This window comes from Chionomys nivalis, chromosome 2, assembly GCF_950005125.1.
Source record: "Chionomys nivalis chromosome 2, mChiNiv1.1, whole genome shotgun sequence".
Taxonomy (NCBI): domain Eukaryota; kingdom Metazoa; phylum Chordata; class Mammalia; order Rodentia; family Cricetidae; genus Chionomys; species Chionomys nivalis.
Window position 1 is genome coordinate 132,306,497 of NC_080087.1, and position 25,342 is coordinate 132,331,838.

A 25,342-nucleotide genomic window follows, 5' to 3' on the forward strand; every position below is an offset into this window, starting at 1 on the left:
TCAAAGACACCATCCTCTTCCCAAGCTTTTATGCTCCTCTCCTTCCTTCCTGGCTTCCCCAGGGAAACATTTACAAACAAATATTTTCTTTATCTGTTGGAAATCATTTGGGGAGGAGAATCCCTTGAAGAGGTTTTGATACAAATGTCCTAACTTTCATGTTTGTTTGGAATTAAATTAATTTTCACAACATTGCCTCGGAATTTAGAAATTACTAGTGAAAGATGCTTTAATTTGGTTTCAGCTCCAGCAACCAGTTGATGTGAGAAAGAGCCAGGAGGAATGTGATCTTGCATCTCCTATAGTTCGCTGGTTGTTTTGTGGAGTTCAGCAGTTCTGACAGCAGTGTGCAATGGTGTTATACCTATGTAGTGTGCTATTGATGTGTTGGTTTCTTTTTAACCTACTAGCTAAAACATGCAGTAAGAGATTGTTACTTATACTGTATTGTTGCTTATTTAAATTCTTCCCTTTCCAACTTCCTACCATAATGTGCTGATAATAAAAATTAAGAAGGTGAAAATTGGCTTGGGGGAGTGACTGTCTAAGCTGTAGGAGGTGGGTTAGTGACAGTGACACCGGTTCGTATGCGTATTCTGTCCTAAAGTATTCTCTGTGTGACTGTGCCCTTTCTCAATCAGCTTTAAAATGTTGAGGCAATGGACTTTTCAAGTGCTTGGAAGGAAGTTGAAATTCTCTCCCAGGCTTACTGGGTTAGTCAGTGGTGGCTCTTCTCCTCTAGCCACAGAGGAAAATGGTACCAAATCTCTCTGGTTCCTTTTCCATCTTTCAATGCTGACCTAATTTTAAAAGAGTAGAAATATGCCAGCAACTTTGATCCTGTCATTCTTTGAAGAGAACAAAGCCATGAAGTTCCCATCCATTCAATCTTTGTAAATCTTTTTGTTGATTTCAGGAGTTGGATGAGTCCTTCTTTTTTTGCTAGAAAGTTTAAGCATACGCACATGCTCAGAGTCCCTGGGAGGAAGGTTTTAGAAGAGTCCATAGAGAGGGACCCGATGTCTATGCCCATCAGTAGCTTGTCTGGTACCATGCTGAATTTCCATTCTGGGATGTGTCTGAAGATTTCAGAGCACACACACAAAGTGAGCTTTAGGCCCCTCCCTGGAGAAAGCAAGAGGTTGCTTCCCCGCTTTCTCCCTGTGAGGCTCTTTAGGGACTGTGGCACCATGGTTAATAGCACGTGGCAAAACCGCATCTAATAATTGGCAGAAAGAGGTTCCCATGGGCAGCCAAGTGCAGTTCACCTGTGTGTGATTACCTGGGTGAACATTCTTGCTTGGAACAAATGCTCACCCCTTCCTTGCCAGGAGCCCCATCATTGCCACTTATTATTTTCCTCAACAGCAGCATCAGGTCAAAAGGCTGATCTGAGAGGAAGCCCGACTTTGTATGTTTAAAAAGTCTATATTTCCATTTATTTTTTGCATCTATGTGTTCTGCCTAAAATTGTCTTATCTCTGTGTAGGCTCAACTCTTGACCCTTCTAGGTGAGACAAATGGGATGATGATGATAGAGGACAACTGCCAGAAGGACCACAAATGACCATTGATTGATTAGCAAATTACGTATTGATTACTGGCCTTTTATTTCTTTGACTTTGCATTATTCCAGAAAAAAAATCATTAGCAAAATGCAATATATTTTCCTTTTTTTTTAAATTTAACTTAATAACTTGAATAAACATGGATCCAGAGTCCAGAATACCTGTTCTGCCATAGTTATTAAATAGTAACAGAAGTGTTTCACCTATGGCGTTGTCTCATGTTCAATTGAGATGAAGGATGAAAATGAAAACTTTTTACGGGCTAAAAGGTTTGAAAGGGGGCGATCCCGGGGAACCTAGGCTAGAGCTTGCTCTTCTTGCTTTTATGATCGTAATTGTAAGCATCCAGACATCTCACCACTCACCACACTTAGATTTGGTTTTGCAGATACGTATCATTGCCCAGACTTGGGAAGGAGAGTCTTTGAACATTTGGCAGTCAGCACATTTCCTCAGCACCCCATTTTGAAGACTAGGCTTCCTGTGGGACATGGACTCCATGCTGAGATTTGAATGAAGAAGGATTAGTGGGAGGGAGGGTGAAAGATTGCATCAAGCCTGTGAACTTGAGGAAAAGTAACGAGGAAAAAATGAGTGAGAAAACCCTTCAGGGAGGCGTGGCGGGGAGGTGGTAATGGATTGGTAGTTTGGTATAATTTGTAATGAAGTGGGCAGAGTGGAACAAAGCCATTTGGTGACTTTGACATCATATACCCAGGTGCTTTACATTTTTCTTGAACCCATGACAGTAACTGTTTACTGCCAGTGAGGAGATTTTTGATAGGCTTGTGTGCTGCAGGACTGGAATTTTCTTATTCTCCTTCAACTTTGGTTTCTAGAACTTGTCATAGAAGAAGAGGCTAAGGCCGTAAATGAAATCTTTTTAAAATCATTTTCTATTGTTTATTTGCATGGTGTGAGACAGAGACAAAGTAGGGAGTTTCAGGTCAAGGAGCCCCTGTAGAGATCAGCTCCCTCCTTCTACACATGGTTCTGGGCCTCTAACTTGAAAGTCAGATCATCAGGAATGGCAGCACCTGCTCAAGCGGAGCCCTTTCCCCAGCCCATTCTCCTTCTTCCTTTTTCTAAAGCCAGGTCTTGGATTGTTACCTTTAACAAGCTTGTTTCGGTAGCAAAGGGGCTGGGAAAGCATGAAGTAGGTCATGAAGGAGCTTTTAGGGTGATAGTTTCAGAGGCCGCTCCAGGGATCATTATTCGGAGACGGGGCAGAGAAGCCATGCATTTCAGATTTGGGTATCACAGCCTTCACGGAGCTCATCTATGACTCCTAAGTTCATAAGGAAATCACTAGCGCTTGCGAACTGGCTCTCCCTTTGCTGAGATTAATGGCTTGTTCAGGATTCAGGCTGATACAACGGATCCAGCCTTAAGTTGTGTTGTTAGATCAGGCTGCAAGAAGCCTCTGTCACCAATGTGAGGTAGCAGACAGGCATAATTCGTGTCATTAAACTTGATATCTGCTGACCCAGACTTGGAGTTTGGTGGCTGAAGTGTCATAGGAATAGAGAAAAACATATAAACACTCTTCAGATTTATAGCCTAGAGATATCAGCTTGCTGATGTTTGCCAATTTCATCCTCCTACTCTTCTTCAATATAGCTAACTGCGGTATGATTATCACTGCCAGGAAATTATCATTGGGAAAAATACCATTAGCTAGTTTATATACTTTATTTGAATTGCATTATTTTCCCAATATTTTATTTGTCTAAGATCCATTATACTTAAAGTATCATATCATTTTGTCTCTTCTGGTCTGTGACAGCTTCTCAATCTTGCTTTATAGCTTATGACCATGACATTTGTAACTGGCCAGTTGTTTTGTGTAATGGATTCTGTTTGGGTTTGTCTCATGTTTTCTCATAATTAGATTGGGCTTATGTATCTTTGGTAGGAATAGCACAGAATCTTGTAGTACACCATTGAGCGTATCATACAGGGGTTGCTGATGTGACTTGTCACGAGTATGTTAACTGTAAACAGTGGTTCCGGTGGCACCTGCCAGCTTTCCCCATTAGGAAGTTACCATTTTTGTTTCTGGATTTAGCATCTCGTTGGGAGATACTTTAACAGGACAAATACCTTGCTGCTTACGTTTTCCCCTCTTGTCATGAGCCTCCATTGATTAGTCTTACTTGGTATCATTACTGCTTTGTTGTTTGCCTAATGCTGGGTTCTTAATTACTGTCAACATTTCTCTCAACCATATACTTGTCATCTCATATAAGGGAAAAACTATCTTTCCCCTCCATTTATTTATTTAATAATCTGTTTATAGCAGTGTGAGGTTTTGATTTATTTGGGTTGTAATCTATTACCATTATAAAATTTCCCCTCACTGTCTCTATTTGGCCACTGAAGACTCTGTAAGTTAGAAGCATGGATGTCTTTACTGCACCCCACTTCCCTCATGAGCAATTCCTTACACTTCCTTGTCTTCTGGGATCACAGGATCTTCCAGGCTTAGCTAGTTTTAGTTTTACCCCAGTCTATGAAACAAGTATTTTTTTAGTGAGCCCTGACTGTCTTTGCAGACTATATAAGTTGACAGAGTTTAGGAACGTTCCTCCTATAGACACAGAAACTTGCTGTGTGACAGTAATCCCTGAACAGGAGACAGGGAGCTGCCCCAGGACATTCAGTAACCCATGACTCAGCTGATTCTTACCTGGACCGTTCCACGTCTCCTCTTTGGGCAAAAGGGTAAGAAGCGTTCTGCTTATGTACCCAAGGCCATGTTTTAGTGGTCACTTCTAAAACTGCCTGCCTCAGCAAGATGAGCCGTACTCTTGACTGTAATGTAAACCTCAGTAAACTTAAAAGGCTTGATAGCTACAGTCTGTTATTTGATGACAAAGAAATGAAATCAGGAAACACTAATAGATATCTAGAAAAATCTCCAAATATCTGAACATTAGCATACCTTTTGCTTGCTCCCCGTGATGATGGCTGTCTCCACTGAAACAGCTGTAGAATAATGAGCATAACAAAACTGTCTACATGAGGTGCTGGAGAGATAAGAGAAGCAAATAGATTTAGATGACAAATACATTCGTGTAGGGGAACTATACAATTATGTTCCCGCTTTTTTGGTGTGTGTGTGTGTGTGTGTGTTTGTTTGGGTTTTTAAACTTCGCTAGATGTTGGGTGGGAGAGTTACTTGGGCAGCTGGCTTTTGAAAAGTGGAGGAGACAGAATGACCAAAGCAAGGGTAGTTGGGTGCCCAGCGCTGTCCTTGGCGGGGGAGAAGGAACTTAGTAGTTTTAAGATTAAGGTTTTATAACACAGAAGTGAATCCATTAGAGTGAGGGCATCGGCAGTGGAAAGAAGGTAACAATCCATAGCAATTAGGTGGAGAAAGAGAGGGGAAAATGTTTAGGCGGTCCAGCAAGGTAAATACAAATTCTAGATCTGAGAAGGTAGCAGTATTGGTTATTTGTTTCTAATATAAAGTACCTGAAAGAACTGAGCCATTTAGCTGTGTGGTTGACAGTAAAATATCAGAACTTAGTAAACCTTCCGTGATGAGCTCTCCACATTAGAAGGGAGAGTCCCTTCCCCACTCACCTCTCAGCACCTTAGAAACACTTGCAGTCACCTCCCTTTGTGAATTCACGCCACTCTTAGCGCGTCACTGTTTATGCTGCCCCTACATCACATGTATGACCGCATCTACTTTAAGCATGATAGTTGTTTGTGTGAATGCTTGTACTGTGAATGTTGAATGAGTATGGGAACCATCCATTAGTTCATGGCATTAGACACCAGCTGGGAAGCACAAAGCTGACTTTTAGTCATGAATGTGGTTCTCATTCAGAAATACAAAGATTTACCTGGTCTGACCAAACACCAGTTGGTTTAAATGTTGCCAAAATAAAATCCTAACAGACACAATGTGTCTATGTATGTCATCAGAATATGTTCTGAACAAGATAAATCCCTTGAGCCAGACGCTGGTTGAATAGAAGCACTGTGGAGGCAGTAAATCTGGAACAGTCACATTTGGAATTGCCGTTAGCGTTAGAAGAAAGAGTGGAGGTGGGGTGAGTGTGCAAGTCAGCAAGATCATTTATGGAAGAGTCTGGAATGATGAAATTGAGGAGAACTTTGGAAGGCGAACTTATTTTGCCATGAAAGGGCTCCTACCATCTTTCAAGGACTTGCAAAAGCTATTTTTTTATGATTTTTATGAAAGTTTTATGATTTATAATCTTCTATCTTCCATAGGTATTTCACTCACTGCCTAAGCCAAGCCGGACTCAGGGACTCAGAGATTTGTGTCTCTGACTCCTGATTACTGGGATTAAAATTATTCACCACCAAACCTGGTGCCTTTTATAGGTCCTAACTGTTGTCTTTGAACTTATTTTTGCTGTACAGTCAGAGGTACCAAGCAGTAGTAATGAGATTCATGCATCTTCCTACACGGTGGAGAGTAATTGCATTTGTTACAATGTACTAAGGACGATAGAGGTTTTGTCTTATTTTATAATATTGTCAAGATTTTATAATAGGCATTCTGTAGAATGATATCCATTCCCTGTGGTCATAGAATCCAGACTCAAGTCAGGGCTGGCTCTGGCTGATGGCTCCAGAAGTTGCCTCTTTGATTAAATATGTGTAGAACACAGCTTGTAAAGTTGACTTAGCTTTGTAACTTGTTCGAATCTGTCTTGAACATTGGATTGGGACCATGAACAATCTTTGCTTCTATTTGCATCTTACTTCCACGGCAAATCCTAGTGGTGCTTCGACCATCTTAGCTGCTAAATTGATAGAGACGAAGTAGACCATGTTGGTGTTCAGGTTCTGTGGATTTCACAGGTGGGAGACAGTCTCTGGAGATCCAGTTTTCCATCTCCTACAGTAGTTGAAGTCATCCATGTGGCCTTGCTGCGCTCCGCAGAAGGACTCAAAGAGTACATACAAAGGCATCAGACTCATAGGCAAGAGCCTTTTCACATTGGCCATGAAAGCCTTCACTGCAGTTCCCGTTTGCCTCCAGGTGTCCTTTGCCTCTGATGGTTACTTCTCTTCTTCCTTCTTCAACAGACATGCCTTGAGTTGGAACGCTACCTCCAGACGGAACCCCGACGGATCTCGGAGACCTTTGGTGAGGATTTGGACTGCTTCCTCCATGCCTCTCCTCCCCCGTGCATTGAGGAAAGCTTCCGGCGCTTAGACCCCTTGCTGCTCCCAGTGGAAGCCGCCATCTGCGAGAAGAGCTCTGCGGTGGACATTCTACTCTCTCGGGACAAGCTGCTCTCTGAGACCTGCCTCAGTCTCCAGCCAACGAGCTCTTCCCTAGACAGCTACACAGCCGTCAACCAGGCCCAGCTCAACGCAGTGACCTCATTAACGCCCCCCTCATCCCCTGAGCTCAGCCGCCATCTGGTCAAAACCTCACAGACTCTCTCAGCCGTGGATGGCACAGTGACGTTGAAACTGGTGGCCAAGAAGGCTTCCCTCAGCTCAGTGAAGGTGGGAGGGGTGGCGGCGGCCGCAGCCGTGGCACCAGCTGGCGCAGTTAAGAGTGGACAGAGCGACAGTGAACAGGGAGGGGTAGGGGCTGACACATGCCCTGAAAACAAGAAGAGGGTCCACCGCTGTCAGTTTAACGGATGCCGGAAAGTTTATACAAAAAGCTCCCACTTAAAGGCCCACCAGAGGACTCACACAGGTAGTGGTACAAGTTGGCCGCAGGTCATTTCTTCCTCTTTTGCACATTCCCCTTGTGGTGACATGGGCTTCTCTTATAAGAGGTTGCCTTCCTGCTCACAGGCTGGAGAGCTGGCTAGGGAAGTGAAATGCCTCACCTCTGACTCTAGGGTCTTAAGTTCTTCCAGCACAGGACATGGGATTTTCACTGCCTGGCAGAGGGGGCTGGTTTCAGAGGCAAGGCTAATCCCAGAGAGAACCAAGGGTTGAAGGAAGGGAACCCTGGTGTGACATTCCCAGTACCCCACACTAGCATCTCTGAGTATGGTTCTGAGTATGATCCACACGGAAGCTGAAGAGGTACATTTCAGAACATCCACGGCTGTACCTGGTAGCCAGGACGTCCCTAGTCACTCTCCCCCCAGCATCCCTGATTTTTTTATCAAAGTCACCAACAGCAGGAGGGTTTCAGAGTTCATTAGATGTGATCATCCTGTAATTAATTGGCATCTCCTCTTTTGCATTGTTCTCTGGCGCGTGCTTTATGAAGAGGTGGCAGAATTGCTTTTTAACGAGCTTGTTACCGAGAAAAAGTGATTACACGGCTGTGTGTGCAGGAAGGGTGGCGGGGAGAGGACGGGATATTTCACTCAGGATTTCCGTGCTGCTCTTGGGGGCAATGGGATCATTTGGAAGTGGGTGGTTCACACAGGAAAGAGAGAGGTCGCCATTTTCCTTGAGACTGTCTGTGTTTTCAGTTTGGGGACTGGAGCTTGGGGTCACGTCTCTTCTTGATCAGCCTAAGTGCCTCGAGGAGAAATTCCTGGAGCGGGTGGTTTGTGAGTGGGTCGCCACCAGTGCATCACGTGTATGGCTTTTGTGCACTGCTTAGGGAGCATCCCCAAAGGTGTAAGAGATAAGAACGTTCTTAGGGGAAAGCAGGGTATAGCCTGTGAGGTAAGAGAAGAGCCTAGGGCCAGTGCTGGCCTTCAATCCCAGCACTCAGGAGGTAGAAACAAGTGGATCTCTATGAGTTCTAGGCTAGTCTGGTCTATGTAAGTGAGAACCAGCCTAGTCAGGGTTACACAGTAAGATTCTGTCTAAAAACACAACCAAGCAACCCGGCAACAATGTGGCTCTGAGGGTCTCTCTCAGACCTGAGGTTTGGGTTCCATGATGTCTTTGTATGACCATCAACAGTGTTCCTGAAGGAAAATGCACTCTGTGTGAAGAGAAGCCACCAGTTTGAACCTCAGTGGTGTCTTCATGCCATGGAGAGGCCTAGCGTTGCTTCCTGGGTCCTGACTTAGGCAAACACCCACAGGACTGAGCAGAAAGCATTGTGTGACTCTTGCTAGGTTTGTGGAGTGGTCTTCCTAACACAGCCTCTGAATCCATGGCCCAGCTTCAGATTCTATCAGGATCTGAGTTCAACTTCTCCAGCTGCAAACACTAAAGTCAATGCTGCTTTCTGTTGTCAGTCCTTTCCCCTTCCCTCCCCCTCTTTTTTTCTTTTTCTTTTTTGTTTTTTCAAGACAGGGTTTCTCTGTGTAACAGCCCTAGCTGTCCTGGAACTGGCTCTTATAGACCAGGCTGGCCTTGAACTCACAGAGATCCGCCTGCCTCTGCCTCACGAGTGTTGGGAGTAAAGGCATGTGCCACCACCTCAGCCCTTTCCCTCTCTTGATACTATTTGAAATCATTTTAATTTTTATCTTCTTTGAGTCAGGGAAGAAAATAATGACAAGACCTTACAATACCCTCAGGCTGTAGAGCAAAACTCACTCCTTCTGTTCCCCAAGGAAACCAAAGAAAGCAAAATAAAGCGATAATGTTGTGATATGCTGAGTTGTGAAATGCGTGATTACAGATAGCTACCTTCCTGAACGTTTGGAACTAACCAGGTTACCTCTTGGCTAGAAGCTGGGCAGCTCTGAGGAACAGAGATTTCGGGAGTGGTGTGGAGTGTCTAGAGTGTGTTCCTCTTCCCACCGTGTGATCCCAGCAGGGGTGTCCGAAGGGTCACCATGATAACTGATGCATGATTTGGGGATTTGTTCTTTGAAAATAGGTATTCAGAGTGAGTACCAAGGTGGAGTTTGTTATGCATAGCGCCTGCAGCCACTTGCTTTGTAGTGGACGGAAGTGCCAAGATCGCTGAGCACAGAAATGTACTGAGAAAGGCAGTGTTGAATAGCAGTTGAGCAGGGTGGTATAGTCAAGTCCATTGGGGTTTGTGCTCTGCCTCTTCTAATACCTAGACTTATGACCTGTATACATTATCTTTTCTGGGCCTCCATCTCCTTGTCTATGAAGAAGGATAAGTACGTCCACATTATGGTTTCCAAGACTGAATGAGCTGTTTGCTTGGCAGATAGTCGTAGCTCATTAACAATAGTAGTGGAGCTGTTTTGTTATTATTATGGTTGTGATGATTCATTGGGTAATGATAAATTAGTGGAACAGCTGTGTGAAAACTACACATGGGTCAGTTAGGCAGTGCTAAAGAAGGGCTGAGTGTCCTTAACCACAGTGTTCCAAACTCCCACACTCTCTTTTGGTGTGTATGTCTATGTGTTTCTGGGGGTTGTGGGTATGTGTACACATATGCCTGTGGAGGCCAGAAGTCAGCGTTCAGTGCCTCCCTCAATCCCTTTTCCCTCTTAGTTTTTGAGAAAGGGAGACTTAATGAACATGAAGCTCATTGATTGGCTAGACTGAGTGGCCAGTGAATACTCAGGGTCCTCCTGTCTCCACTTCTCCAGCTCTGGGATTATAGATAACATGTGGTATCTGTCTGTCTGTCTATCTATCTATCTATCTATCTATCTATCTATCTATCTATCTATCTATCATCTATCTATCATCTGTCATCTATCTATCTGTCATCTATCATCTATGATCTATCTATCATCTATTTATTTATTGAAAATAGATTCTTTTCTCATATATCCTGATCAAAGATTCCCATCCCTCCACTCTTTCCGACCCCCCACCTCTTTTCTCCCAGATCCATGGCTCCCCTACATTTCTCTTCAGAAAAGAGCAGCCTCCAGGAGACAACAACCAGATACAACAAAACAAGGCACAATAAGACAAGGCAAATGGACTCACATTGAGGCTCAACAAGGCAACCCAATAGGAGGAAAAGAGTCCCAAGAGCAGGCAAAAGAGTCAGAGACATACTGGCTCCCACTGTTATGAGTTCCACAAAAACACCAAGCTAACAGTCATAACATATATGCAGAGGACATGGCGCAGACCCATGTAGGCCCTGTGCTTGCCACTTCAGTCTCTGTGAGCCCCTTTGAGCCCGTGATCTCCTGATGTCCCCCATCCCCTCTGACTCCTACAGTCTTTCTTCCCTTCTTTTTCAGTGTCCTCTGAGCTCCGAGGGGAGGGACACCATGACCTCCTCTTTAGACTCTTTACATATATAATGTCTGGCTGTGGGTCTCTGCACCCGCTTCCGTCTGTTGCCAGAGGAAGCTCTCTGATGACTGCTATGAGTATAGCACACTTCTCATTACAGGCGTGTTTGTATAAGATCAGAAAGTACAAAGTCTGGGATACTTCTGCACCTAAGCTTTTTGGAAGGATGCTCAGCATACAGTCAAATGGCTACCATGGCTGATTTGTGGGTGGGGAGGGATGATGCTGTTGGACACCAGGGTGCAGGGTTAAACTGGTCTTGCAAATTCTATCCTAGGGAAATGGCTTTCCTCAGATATCAAGGGAAGCTGTCCTGGAAGAAGAACATGGATAGGAGAAGAGGAGCAGTTGCTGTAAGAAGGAGAAATCAATGTGAAGGGGAAGTGGGGAGAGGAATGGAGGATGGGGGAAGGGATATGAATTAATTTGGATTAAATGGATGGGAATCAGAAGTATTTATTTGGAATTGGTGTGAATGGGGCACATGGGGAACTGAAAATGAAGGTGATAATTTATGTGGTGTGGATGAACTAAGAATAATGAGAAAAGCACGAAGGGTAAAATCAGACTAAGTGCCTCCGTATAGGAGATGGGCGGTGCAAGCCTAAGGGCAAAGGTACCTGGCAGGGGGAACTGGGGTGGAAGGTTCTGCTTCTGATGGGAAGAGTGCAATGGGCAGAACCAAATGATGAGATGACTCTGGATAGATCCGGGCAAGCTATTCAAGTAGAAGATTCACTCCAAGTCAGTGGGAATATTTCTCATGTTTCTGGTGTTTGGGGACAGAAAAAGAAGGACCATAAGGAAAGGATCCCAGAGAAAGGAGAGAGACTGGCGTTTTGTTCTCTAGAGTTATATATATTTAACTTATCTCTTTTCTATAGTAATATGTTGCAAAGGAGACACAGTTGCAAAATGAGATGAAATAAGATAAAATGTGTGAGCCTGTGTCTTCTCCACATAAAGACAATACATTGTTGGTGACGTGAATTTGTTCACATTGGGGAATTTCAGAGTGTTATTCATTTAGTCTTTATACAGATGGGATTTCCTAGGCTGGAAAAGATATGCATTTTGTTTTTCTTTCTTCTGTGAATGTTTTTGAAGATGCTGAATCCTGCAAACTTTCTGACCCAGAGGCTATCAAGCAATGAGATGGTTTTTGGTTTTTTCCTTTTCTTCTTCTTCTTCTTCTTCTTCTTCTTCTTCTTCTTCTTCTTCTTCTTCTTCTTCTTCTTCTTCTTCTTCTTCTTCTTCTTCTTCTTCTTCTCCCCCTCCTCCTCCTCCTCCTCCTCCTCTTCCTCCTCTTCCTCTTCTTCGTAACAGATGTTCAGTTGGTAAGTTGGGTCCAAATACTGTTTTCTTTTTTTTTTTTTTTGGTTTTTCGAGACAGGGTTTCTCCGTAGCTTTTGGTTCCTGTCCTGGCACTAGCTCTTGTAGATCAGGCTGGCCTCGAACTTACAGAGATCCCTCTGCCTCTGCCTCTGCCTCTGCCTCCCGAATGCTGGGATTAAAGGTGTGCACCACCACCGCCCGGCTCAAATACTGTTTTCTAAAGAAGAAGTTAGGGATTGGGCATCAAGTGTGGAGGGGTAAGAAGGTGAGACAGGAAACCCGATGATGGGAGCATTGAGGAAGAGGATCTGAGTGAAGGGAGGTGTGTGCACACGTTGACATGTGCACCATTCACGTGTTCAGCAGCCATGCCATTGCACACACCTGCCCCACCCCCTTCTTATCTGTGTAAAGTCTTTCCCATTCATTGACGTGCTTTGACCATAGTTTTCTCATCCATCGGCCTTCGTGTAGTTGAATTATCCTTACTTTCGTTACCAGGGGAACCTTCTCTTCCAGTGTTTAAGAAAATCTCAATTATGCTCATTTTCATCAGCCCACAGCTTCTTAAGGTGTGACCATCTTTCTGCACAGAGACAAAGTTCATCTTCTTGATCTCTGCTCAGAAGGACGACTGAGGTGGCAGCGGGGCTGTGTTCACAGGAGGCCTTTCTTGTTCAGCGACCCAAAGAGAAGCATGTCCATACTCGCGATAGTAAGAGTGAACTGTGTAGACAAAGGCAGGACAGAAGGCAGCCATTCAATCTGGGCCTCAGGGTCACCCCAGAGGGAGAAGGAGCCTGCCCTCCTGGGTGCTTCTTGGAGAACCCTTTCTTTGGGGTGGGGTGTCGAAGGCCTTGAGCAGGAGGACATAGGTTTTACATGGAGGAGTGTGGCAGGATGCTTCCCAGCTAGTGTGAACACAAGTGTGAAGTCTGCTTTGGGACAGTTTCAGGTGGAATCAAGAGGTGATATCATTTATTTTCAAATGAGAAGGTGAATAAAAGTATTTCAAACAAAGGGACAAGTGTGGGTGTTTGGAAGGTAAACAGAAGTGGTTATAAAATGTACACGGTGAAAGTTCTCTAAGGTTTGCGTGTAACTTGTTTAGTTTACTTGCTCAGCAGACTCTTGAAAAGTGCTGCCGCATGCCAGGCGTCATTTCCATCACTTACGAACCTGACCCCCCAGTTCTCATGCTAAACGGCGCGAGTGCTGTCTTGTCTTATATAGGAGGAAGTGGCTCAGAGAGGTCAGATGGATTTCACACAACATCACCCATCTCACAGGTGACTAGACTAGGGTTTGAATCGAGAAACAGTGCTTCGGTGTGAGATTTTAACTGCCATGTTCAAACTAATGACAGAGGGAAGTAAATTTTTTTTTTATAATCTATTTTTTGTTGTTGTGTTGTTTAGTTTTTCAAGATAGGGCTTCTCTGTGTAACAGCTCTGGCTGTCCTGGAACTCGCTCTGTAGACCAGGCTGGCATTGAACTCACAGAGATCTGCCTGTCTCTGCCTCCCAAGTGCTGGGACTAAAGGTGTGCACCACCACCTCCAAGCTCATAATCTATTATGAAATGAAAAACATAGTTTAAATATAGATAGACAATGAAAACTTCTTTAAGTAAATAGTTACAAGTTAGGGGCACTTTAAATATTCTTCTCTTTAGGCACCTGGGACTCAGAACAAGGAAATGGCAAAGCTAGCTACTATTACTATGGTTGTTACCACCTTCAGCCTTAGGATTAAGGAGAGAATTGCTTGCAGATATTCCATTTCATGTGTTAGAACAGCAGATATTAACCACTCTCCCAGTAAAAGAAGAAGGGCAAACAGTATCACACACAGGGGAAACTGAGATCAGAGGTGAGGCAGGCTTAGCCCAGGCTCTTCAGTCCCCTCACTGACAGCCTTACAGTTAGACCCAGCTTTCCTTCCCACCTTGTGGGTTTTCATCTTTTGTAACAGGTTATCTTGCTTCCCTTATTTGTTCTTCAGCTATCCCTCAAATGCCACTAAGTGCTGACATTGCTGACTGTCATTGTTGCTGTGGCAAGACACCTGACAGTGTAGGGAGGGAAGAATATATTTCGGCTCATAGTTTCGGGGTGCGGTCCGTCATGTCTGGAAGACGGCAGAAAGCAGGGAAGAGAGCTGATCCCATTGTGACTGCAGGGAAGAAACGGAGAGGATGGATTTGTGTTCTCGTTCTTCCTCTTTTTATTCAGTCTGGCACTCCAGGTCAAGGAGTGGTGTTGCCCGTAGTTAGAGTGGATCTTTCCACCTGCTGAACATCTAGGAAATACCCTCACAGACATGCTACCCTAAGACAACCCTAAATCCCGTGAAGTGAAGTGGACAACCAAAATTAAGTGCCGCATTACTCACAGGTGAGATCCACTGTGCCACTGAATGACCATTAGAGCAGGGGAGGGCATTCTGAGAAATCTCACAAGAGAATGGGCTTTTATCAGAATGAGAACAAGGGCCTTTATCAGTAGGGGGAGGCAGCATGGAAGATTCCCCTGTTAAGAAGTCGCTTTTCCCTTTTTGGATGGGCGTTTAGTGATGCTGTTCATGTTTTTAAATGACAGGAATGGGATAATACACTAATTTATATAAATAAAAGACCTAATTCAAGGTCAGGCATATCAGCAGGATGAAATTAAATACCTCAGCACCAAACTGCAGGGGGCCTATTGGCCCACTTTCAACTTCCACAGTGCCTTGGATAGGGCTTCTTTGAATTTATACAATAGCAACTGAAATGGGGACAATTTAAAGACATTAAAGGGGCCTTTAAGATGCTAAGACACATGGCTGCTAATGCCGTTTATCCATGTGTTGAGGCAAAAACCCATTAGGCCTCTATTAGGGCATGGAAATTAAATAAGGGTTAATCATTCAGTTCACGAAGTAGGGAGAGTTCACTACTCTGGATTTAGCTTGGGAGCTTGAAAAGAAGATGCGCAAAATGAGGTGGTGGAGACAATTGATGGGAGAATTTTATGATTCAGAGAAATCTAGTCTTCACTACATGATAATCTAGTAATACGAATGCTCTAAACATTTATGAAGGTAAATTTATCTAAACACATGTTGGGTAGAATGGTTTAAACTCAGCATATCTACAATAAGCACATTAATTTTATCATTATAGTATAGTAATAAAATATAGGCTTTGTGGGACGCCTATTCCAGAAGTCCTTTTAATGGATAATTGGTGTTCACACAGTAAATAAGTATGTTAAAATAAAAGAACCAAAAAGGAAGAAGCATGAAATGACTCAGGATTTTATTGCTCTGCTAGAAGGTCTTCCTGCCCCATCTCTGAAAGAGTGTGTCCAGTCTGCATGAGTGGCTTCTTCCTTCTTCCATTCACCCTGGATCTTCACCCATGCCTTCGTTAGATCTTTCCCCCACCCTCTCCTTCTGCGGCTTCATGTCACGTGTCTGTTTATACTTACATCTCAGTTCCACGTCTGTGGGAAACCTGCAGTATCTGTCTGGGTCAGGTTTGTTTCATTCTGTTTGTTAATTTGAATCTAGTGAAGTTGCAGGTGAAACCTTGACAGTGCATCACTAAGAAACCAGCTTTTCACATGTGGTAGTTCTGAGGAGCAAGTGGAATTGCTTGGGCACATATCGGGAGAAAGTCTGGCCCTTCCCATCCAGGCAGTTCCTGATCCTACCCTGATGGAGCATACTGAGGGCCTAAATCCCAATTCCTTCTTCTTCGCCCCCTTCCCAGTACCTGATCCCCTTCTCCGGTTGCTTCTGTAGCCTTCCTTAAATTAGGATTCTCTAGTAGTGAATAAGGTTGATTGGTGTCTTACATGTAGCTGAGGACAATGGGATGATTTCTTCTTTTAATTAAAAAATTCTCAATTATGTGAGATTGTAGAATTTTCAGGGTCTTTAAACAAGTTGATAGACACGATGGAGGTTTTAGAAATTACTCCATCCCTGCTTCTTCATCTCTGGTTCTCTGTCTTCCTAAGACTAGCTTCTCTCCAGCGTTATGTACAAATAATATATTGACATGAGAGTCACCACACTAATGTCAGTGGAGACATGACCATTAAAGTCAGCAAAAGGTAGCAATGTTTTAGCATGCTTGGTGTTTGACCAGCCAAGAAGGCGTTATTCTCCATTCTTACAGTGCTCCTGTTCTCAGCGGTGCTGTGACCTTTGGGGCTTATGCAGTGGTGCGCAAACCCCCTGAATTATTTAGGAATATGTATAGCAACAAGAACTTTACCATGATTTGTTCTGTGTTTCGATTGCCTTACCAGCACGCAAAGAAGCTGGCCAGGGATTGACCCAGAGCTGAACCACATGCATCTTCAGGGAAAGGAAGGTCAAGGAATATCCCACTGCCAGTTCCTTAGGAAGCTCAGATACAGCTTTGTCTGAGCCAAGCCTCTTTGATAGGCCATCTTCTCTTTGCCCTTGTAGCTTTCTCTGTCCTCCAAAATTGTATCTGCCCTCAAGTACATTCTTTTGTTGATGTTTTCAAAATAAAATGCATTTATAATTTGGACCTCTTTATGTTTTAAACCATCATTCAGTATCATAGCATATACTTAGGTTTCTTTTGTTGTTTTGGCCTTCAGAATATAGCCTCATTTTATCACTATGATGAACACTAAATATATGAAAATCAGGAAGGTGTGCATGCTGCTTTCAGGAAGTTCTGTTTCAAAAATTCCCAAGTATATTGAGACAAAACAGTTTCACCCATTTTATTGGATGAACTAAAGATAACAAAGCTATCGGTCTTTTTGTTGCATCAAGAAGGTGGATGCTCTCTTCCAACTCTCTTGCCTAGTTAGGTTGCTGAGCCTGATGATGTCTTCCTCTGGATCCCTCGCCTCCACATCAGGGCGGTCTGAAGGAAGAGGATATGTTCTTATATGTAAGCCATTGTCAGAAGAGGACGATCTAGGATTCTAGTGGGTGCCCTGAGAAGAGTGGAACTGTCCAAGGTTTGCTAAGGAATAGGCTATAAGGAAAGGCTCACTCTCGTATAGATTCCACTGAATGGCAACATCAAGTGTAGCAGGAAATATATTTTAGAATAACTGTAGGAAAGTCATATTTAAATGTTTCCTATCTTCATTTTGCGTGTTCATGGAGTTTGATGTCACCTTAGTGGGATTCACTGCTTGATTTTGAACTGATGGGACACACAGCATCCTTTGCTTACTTATGAACTGATAACATGAAGATGGAAGCCTCCTACAGTGGGACACACAGCATCTTTTGCTTGCATTTAACTTGTAGCATGGAAATAATGATTGCTGATATTGAATTCTCAATTGCTCATGAGCCTGTTGAAACTGGTATTGGTATTTTAGAAAGAGCAACAAAAGATACATCTCCCTTTTCTGATACAGGTAATAAGACGTATGTTCCCAGTGTTCAGGGGAGCATCAGAAAATCAATATGAATAAATTCGAGTACCCAGAAGATCCCACCTATTTGAAGATGCAGAGCACGGCAAATGATAGAATGTATTAGAAATACTTCTGCTTCTCTCACATGCTAACGCTTGCATGTAGAAGAGGTTTCGTAGGCTCCTTAGACGTTTAGGCAGAGGGAGTGTTGCGGCTTTTCTTTTTCTTCCTTCTTTGTTGTTGTTTAGTGTTTCAAGGCTTACAGCTAAACTGAATTTGAAACTAAATACTGTCATTACAGAAGATTTTTTTTTCTGAGTTCTTCCAATTTCTCTGGGGACAAAATAATGGTTGCTTGAAGCAGAGGAGAAACAGTAATTAGGGCAAATAGTAATACTGTGCATGATTGAGGAAAATGTGGGGTGGGGGAGAGAATTCAACAGACAGACTTGTACAGCTTGTTACTAGGAAACCACATCAGCATTAAATACAGTGTGCTAATTGGCTATCCTGTTTCTGCCTGGGTACCAGCCTGGGCCTGCTACACAGCTGTTTCTGCTCCTTCTCGTTGCTAGGTAACTGCATCATTCCCCCTCCCCCTCTGTGTTCTGGAGGGTAATTGGCTACTTCTGCTCCTGGTGTTGCTGCTGGGTACCAGTCTGGGCCTGCTGCTCTGCTGTTTTCCAGAGGGATTTAATGGGGGAGGGGAGGAAAGGGGAGAGGAAGATATGCTGGCAATTAATGGAGCATAAGTGCCAATTCTACACAATGTCTGGCACCTGCGTCCCCTCGGCCTGCTTTCTCCACTAAACCCTTTAGCTCTGAAAAACACATTAGGCTCTTGAAGTCTTTCCTTTCTCTGGATGCCTTATGAGTATAGTTTAAAAGAAATACGGCATTTAAAGACCAATCACATATAAATGATAATTTGGGTCTTATAAAGAAACAACAACCTGGCAGACCGTTACACACTGGCATCTGATAGAGGCACCAGCAGAATCTGCACAAAGGTTAAAATTGCTGTCACTAACAAAGCAGCAGCTTATGGGTCCGGTGTAATACCACTTTCTCTCTTAAACGGGCTGAATTCTTTTGTAAGCCTCTCCTTGATACACGGTACACGAAGTACAAACAAAGTGAACCAAAACACAATAGGATTTCTCCCAGTGGTTTTGTTCCCTACAGAGTGGTAGGGGAAGGCTTCTGGACCCTGCTGACTCGGCATTGTGGGTTCTGTTCTTCTGATGTGCACAGCGCATGTCCAGTGCTTAAGGACAGTACATTGTTGCAGCCGCAGGGAATCACAGTGCATGTTTTTGCACAACTTGATCACTTGTGGCAAATGACCAAATACAAAGCGAAATACTGAAACCAATCCTTGGATTCTTAAAAGAGATTTGAGGTGAAAAAAAAAGTAAAAACGTGTCATTACAGTTGTCAACTCCTGCTCAGGTCGAAGTTTCCAGTTTACATTATGGAAATTCTCCCTGGAAGAGAGGAGGATTCTTCAGATGTGAAGTCCTGCTCCAAGGACATTTCCCTTTCGGTGGTTGGGAAAGTCTATGTAAACTGGGGCCCCTTGAAGAGGCAGCTCTCCTCTGGGAAGAAAACTCGGTGCATGCGGTGTGACCGTACAAAGAAATAGTAAGCAAACTTGGCACCCATGGCTGCTGCCGGCTTCCCATCCTAAGGAGATCACCATGCCCTTTTAAAAGAGGAAGACCCTACTGCACAGGCAGGCCCTTCTACTGTACGTTCAGATCAGGCCCCGCAAAATCAGGTCTGTTTAGCAGGGCTTTAAAAACAGTGGATGGACTTACATCGTGCGAGTTGGATGGAGAGACTGTGGCGTGTCCCACAGTAGCGAACCAGCTGGCCATTAGTTGTGTTCAGTGAGCAAGAGACAACTCTCACCTTTAGAGGGTACCACCAAGCCGGTGCGGTTGTATTTCCATTGTCTGCACTCAGAGGACCAGTTCTTAGTCACTCCTACGTGTTGTACGTTGCAGTGCAGCCATTTGCTCTTGTGGCACCACCAGAAGTCGGAACATTCATCGTGTGTCAAGTTGTATATTCCAATGAGGAGCGTGTTGTTAATTGGAAGGTTTAATCATTGTTGGTAGCAAATTGCCAGAATAACATTTTTTAAGTGTATATTGATTGTCCCTAGTTGACTTAAGTAGTATGTAAATTAAAAAGTCCCAAGGAGTCCTGAGGATTTGTCGTGCCTGGCCCTATTTGTCTTTGTCCGTTACTTGGATATGATAATGTGGCCTCACTGTATTTCTGACCAGGGGAGCTCAGAGGGGGAGTCTTTGAAGTCTTGGGTGATTGGTGGTTAGTTCCAGTGACAGGTGCACACTTCTGAGTTCCCTTTGTACTCTCCAAGAGAACAGATTTATTGTCTTTGGGTATCCCCATTTCTAAAAACACGTGTATTCAATCAAGTATACTTCGGGCTCTGAAGGAAGGAGGAATACCACATAGCGCTTCAACATCGCTATTCTCTGCAGTCCTAAAGACAGACTTGCTAATTCTCGTGCTTCACAGAGCTAATGCCTGCAGTTGGGACCTCTGGACAGAGGAATCTGATCACTGCTTCCCAGCCAGGATCAGTGCTAGCTGTAGAGTGCCTTGGTGGGGATCTGAAACAGGTTGGGGGGGCAGCCTGGGAAGGGGACAGATCTCTGCTTGGGAGTAGAATCAGCTCTTCTTCCCCTTCAGCTTTTGAGCTGGACACCATGTGTTTACTCTTACATGGCCACCTTCTCACCAGGGCAGTGACCTGCTCAGACACACATTCCCTCACTCTTAAGCCCTGAGGCTAACGAGGTTTAGCAGGAATATGAAAGTCAGCAGTTTAAGGGGAAACTGAGGACTCTGCCTGGCTGAACAGCCCCCTACAAGTGCAAACAGATCTTTGAGTCCAGCTGTTTCCCACAAATGTGAGATCATCAGTTGCTAAATATGGTGGTTCCCAGCTGAGAGTGGGGGAGAGTCGGCCCTCGGGGACATCTGGCAAGGTCTGAGGATACATTTCATCTCCTGTCTTGATGGGGGTGGAGGCTGGTAAAGCTAGCATCTGGTGAATGGAGGCTGAGAGTCTGCTAAATTTCCCGTGGTGCACAGAGCAGCCTCACAGCTGAGGTGGAGAGATGGTTGCCTGTTACAGCCTCGTCATCTGCTCCCTGAGTCACTATACACAACTTGAAAAATATTTCCTATTCACTTAAGATCATCATCCAGGCCTTCCCTTCTGTTTAATGGTCTTTGGCGATATGGACCAAATAGATGCATTTCATACGGTATTATTTCTGTTGAGGTTTAGAACCTATGCTGATTCCCCCTTAGGAAGTGAAGGAAATCACCCTACCTGCTAGATGCTTTCCTTTCTAGATTAACATTCGTGAACATCATCCATACAGCTTTTGCTGATGGCTCCTGACCTGTAATAATTTGACATTTTGCCGAAGCAAAAATTGGAATTAGACAAGCTTCCGGGTTGCTGGCAGTTGGCCTAGCCGGCCAGCTCTGCATTACCATGTGTTGTTGTCTTTCTATACCTGTCTGCTCATGTGGTGTGTCCACAGGGATTTATGATACCCATTTCCCTGCTATCAAAAAGATGAACTCTTATAATACAGAAATAAGAGAGATGAATTTCCAGCCCAAAATGTTACTTTTTCGAGGAAACTTTGCATTGTATTTGATTGATGCTTCATTTCGTTTTCTGTCACTCACTGTGGAGGTCTGCAATATTCCTTAAGGAATAGCCTGCAAGTGTTTGGAGTTTGTAGAGAGACAATCGTGCCGTTTCAGGTAACGATTTAAGTGGTGCAGCCCAATGCACAAAGTATTTTATATGTGCATTTTGTGAGACGTGAATTATGCATTGCCCTCTTAGCTGTATTCACATGCATAGAGAATAAGATTGTCAGCCACGCTCTCCCCAGATACAGTGGACAATGTGCTGTTGTAATTGTGAGGCCCTGGTCTTACTGGACACAATACTGCTGACAGTATTGCTCTGATACGTGTGGATGTGACTGAGTCCGTGACATCTGTGGCTTTCACACGGATTAGCTTCTCCATTGCCACTTGGAAAGATTGCCATTAGTGAGCTGGCCTCATGGGGTCCTAGTAAGTGTCATGTTTTGGATCACAGTTGTTATTGGACCTAGTTTTAGGCCCTGTAGGGAGTCAGTAATATTTATCTTGATGACCTATAGATGCAATGGTTATTTAACCGGTTCCCCGAGCAGATGTGACAAAGAAAGGAGAAGCTGAACTATTGTGACTTGGGCTGGCTTTGAGGGTGAGGAGGCAATCTGGGTGCCAAGGCTATTTCTACATCATTCCATTACCCAAGTATGCTATAACATCCCTTGTATCAATAGTTATAGCTTACAAAGCACACTCTGGTGTTCACACTTTTAATAAATCTCACCTTCCTAGGCGTAAGTCATTCTCATACCCATTTTACAGACAAAACGCACAACAGAAGATTGCTAACTGTGATCTGGTAACTGTCACAGAACTTGTCACCCTAGTTCCCCTTCAAGGCCTGTTGTTTCTTTGGGGAACTCTGTCAACACAGAGGAAACATAAATTACTAACTAGTTTCTGTTCTGCTTAACTCACACGCAAGACAATGGTCATAGGAAGTATCACCTCATCCAGTCGGATGGCAAATTCGGAATCGCTGAGAGAATGGAATGTCTTATGTATTCTATCCATGGGGATAAAAAGGGAGTCTTAGGTGGATATTCCCATTGCAAGTTAGTTTGATAGATGCAAACAAATTTAAAGCATAAATTCTTAAAATGATACCTAATAGCAGAGAATTGGTGGCCGGAAGTGTAAACAGAAAATTCTGCCTGGCCCCTTAGTAGCCGCCACCTTTGGTTACAAGACTGGGAAGTCAGATGAAGATACAGTAGGAAATTACTCTGTGTATGAATGGATCTTATACCAGTGTTTCATTCTGATTTTACTTATTTCATAGTCTTCCTAGCAGTGTTTGAAAGAATCACTTTGCTTGTATGAAAAATAAGAGATTATGAATAATTCTGTTTGGCCCCTTCCCACCCCACCCACCCCACCCACCCCAGTTTTTTGAGAATCATTAAGGGACAAGCTAAACATCTTCAGAATCGGAAGCTGTGGAGATGCAGGAACTGTGTGTCCACTAATGAGCCAGAGCACGATCTTGGGCCAGGAAGTGCTGTGATCTCTCCTCTGTATTCAGAGGGAGCACACGGTGAAGAAGAATGCTATTCTCTGCCAGTCTGTCTGCAGGATGTATGGGGACCACAAAGAGATGGGCACTTACATTGTCTTCTAGAGATCTGAAGGAAACAAAGACACTAACACCAGCAGACAAATTCCTAGAAGGCAAGGGAATAGCACACCTTACCCCTCAGGGCTCGCTCTTCTGAGGTCTGTTTGCCTGTGGGTTTTCCTTTGTGTGGTCCTCTATTCTCATGAATTGCTGTGTTTTCAAATCCCTTTCTCCCTTTCATTTTCTCCTTCCAGCTGAGGAAATAAACTTAAGAAGCCATTGTAATTGGCTCGCCCTACCCCCATCTCCATTTGATAATAGACTTTAGCGTGTTTGCCATTTGCTGTTGAGCATTTAGAGTAGTTCTAACCTGCCTTCATGTCCTCTCTTCCCAGTCCTGCTGCCACAGGGTTTTCTGTGGTTTTCCTTGGTGCCCCTCCTTCTACCAAAACCAGAATGTTTAATGATCAAAGCCAAGAACTGGAAAGACTCCTTTTCAGCCAAGGAAAGCCTACATGCACTCTTCCCACGACTGTCGTTGCGTGGCCTAGCAGGGCCCTGGGCACAAAGCTTATTGGATCAGTTACCACAGACTCGCTTTTACACCTTTTTTATTCTTCTTTGATCTGTTATGGGATGAATAAGGCAATACTTAAAATTAACTGAAAAGCCTTTGCTCTATTGAGGCGTTAAGTCTTTGTGTACACAACTACATTGTCCACAGACGAGTCCTTTCAGATGTGGTTTAGACCACTGAAATTTTGAGGTCTGTGGATCAAGGGCCCATATTGACATGGTTTGAAAAGTCACCTGATTATTCTTGTGTGAGTACCTGCTGCTGCAAGGAGAGTTGGGAACCCATGGAGCTCCCTGCCTGATGCCACATCACAGAGATTCGGCTGGCATTTGGCAGATAGCTTCTATGTGACAAGTGGGGGTAGGGACTGTCCATGAAGAGAGGCTGCTGTATATGGGGGCCAGCGGGGAGTACTTGGGAGCCACTTTGGCCCGGGCAATGAGGCAGTCCGAATGTGTAGAAAGCAGCAGTTATAAAATATAAATGTGTTTATTATTATACTGGGCCTGTGCTATATAATTTTACAGCCATATTTGTGATTTACGGCTGGAAATCCATATGGAGGGGAAGCTGGCTAATTTATCCAGATTGACAAGGAGAGCTCTGAAGATGCTCCAAGAGGGAAGAGGAGACGAGGCTGAGAAAATGGCCTCCTGAAACAGCCTCTGAAAGGTGGGGGTAGGGACTGCTCTCTCAGATACTCCTTTGTTCATTTATTTTGATAAGCAGAGCTTGGCTTTAATTATTCATGATAATGCTTGCCCTGGAAGGAGTGGGCCTCCGATGTCACGGCTGCCGCAGGCTGGTGTCCAGTTCTCTGCACAGTTAACACTGAAATGTCTGCCCCGCTTTTCTTCGTGAGAGTTCCTGTGCTTTCTCCACCTGAGCCCTGAGAACTAGTTCCATTGACGCCCAGTTGCCTCTCTGGGGACTCAGTATTGGCTGGAGTAGAGGGAAAACGTTGAGTTTCTGAAATGTTCTGAGCAAACTGGGGAGACCAGTGTTTCTTTACATGTTTTATTTCACTGGATTTTTAGGGAAGGCAGATTTTTCGAGTTCAGGAGCTTAGGTGTCTGCATTTAGTAAATGGTCACTGAGGTGAACTGCCCTTGAAGCTGAGTATCATCGTGAAGCTTGCTCGCCTGCACTGTCGTGCTACAATTTCCTAGGGAGGAAGCCAAGAAAGGGTCCCAGTAGCGAAGAGCCCGCCCCCTCAGCCCACTGGGGCCCATTTGCTGCACTCTCGTCCTCTTCCCTGGACTTAACATCAATTACCATCCTCATTTCCAGCAGCATTCCAGAGTGTTTCTTGGCTTAGCACAATCTGAAGTAGTTGTTCTGAGCTCTTGAGAAAGAAAGCACCCTGGAGCAGTGTGTGCTTTAATCCCACCATCCCCAGGGCGTCTGCGATGCATGCCGCTTGAAGGAGGACTTCGTGCATGCTGGCTACTGCAGCCTCAGGACACTTGATAAACCAGAACGATTAGCAATATAATGCTTGAATGCCCGTCCACTCTGCACAGAGTTTGTAGAGTGAAATCCACGATGTGAAATGTGGCCATCGGAGTGCTTTTCAACAGGAGCGTCATATATGTCATTACAGTTTTTTTCTACCACTTCCAGTTCAAAAGCAGCCAATCGGCCCAATTGATTAATTCTAATACTGTTTTATTTGTTCAATATCCAAAATACAACTTCAAAAGTAATTAATATAAGCAATTATTGCATTATTTTGTAGCCCCTTCATTACTGCTTTCTTCCCCATTTCACAGACTGTGTATTGCTCACTTAGGACGTAGCTCCACTCAGATCACTCACGTTAGAAGTACTCAGGATTTGCAATGCTGGAGGCTGTCTGACTGGATGGTACCAGTCTATAAGCCTGTGCCGTCTGACCCCTGCCTGTTCTCCAGTCACACTGAATAGCTCCCGATTGTATGGCAAAACTTTTCCTGGGGAGATGCAATAAACAGGTCTACTCACCATGGAGGAGGAGTCCACCAACTTGGTAACCAGTGAGTTTTCTTGAGGTTACTTACTGGAACAGAAAGGACTCAAAGACAGCT

At 44.1% G+C, this 25,342-nt stretch overlaps 1 protein-coding gene across 3 annotated transcripts in view; it reads left to right on the forward strand.

Moving 5' to 3' along the window:
• Klf7 (KLF transcription factor 7) overlaps positions 1-25,342 on the forward strand; it is an 87,755-nt gene that overhangs the window by 33,140 nt on the left and 29,273 nt on the right. Inside the window, exon 2 of one of the 3 annotated variants that reach the window (XM_057762040.1) lies at positions 6,642-7,272. In XM_057762040.1, the coding sequence (XP_057618023.1) occupies positions 6,642-7,272 (631 nt within the window). The remainder of the gene's footprint in view (positions 1-6,641; positions 7,273-25,342) is intronic. The other 2 variants (XM_057762041.1, XM_057762042.1) reach the window with 2 other exon arrangements.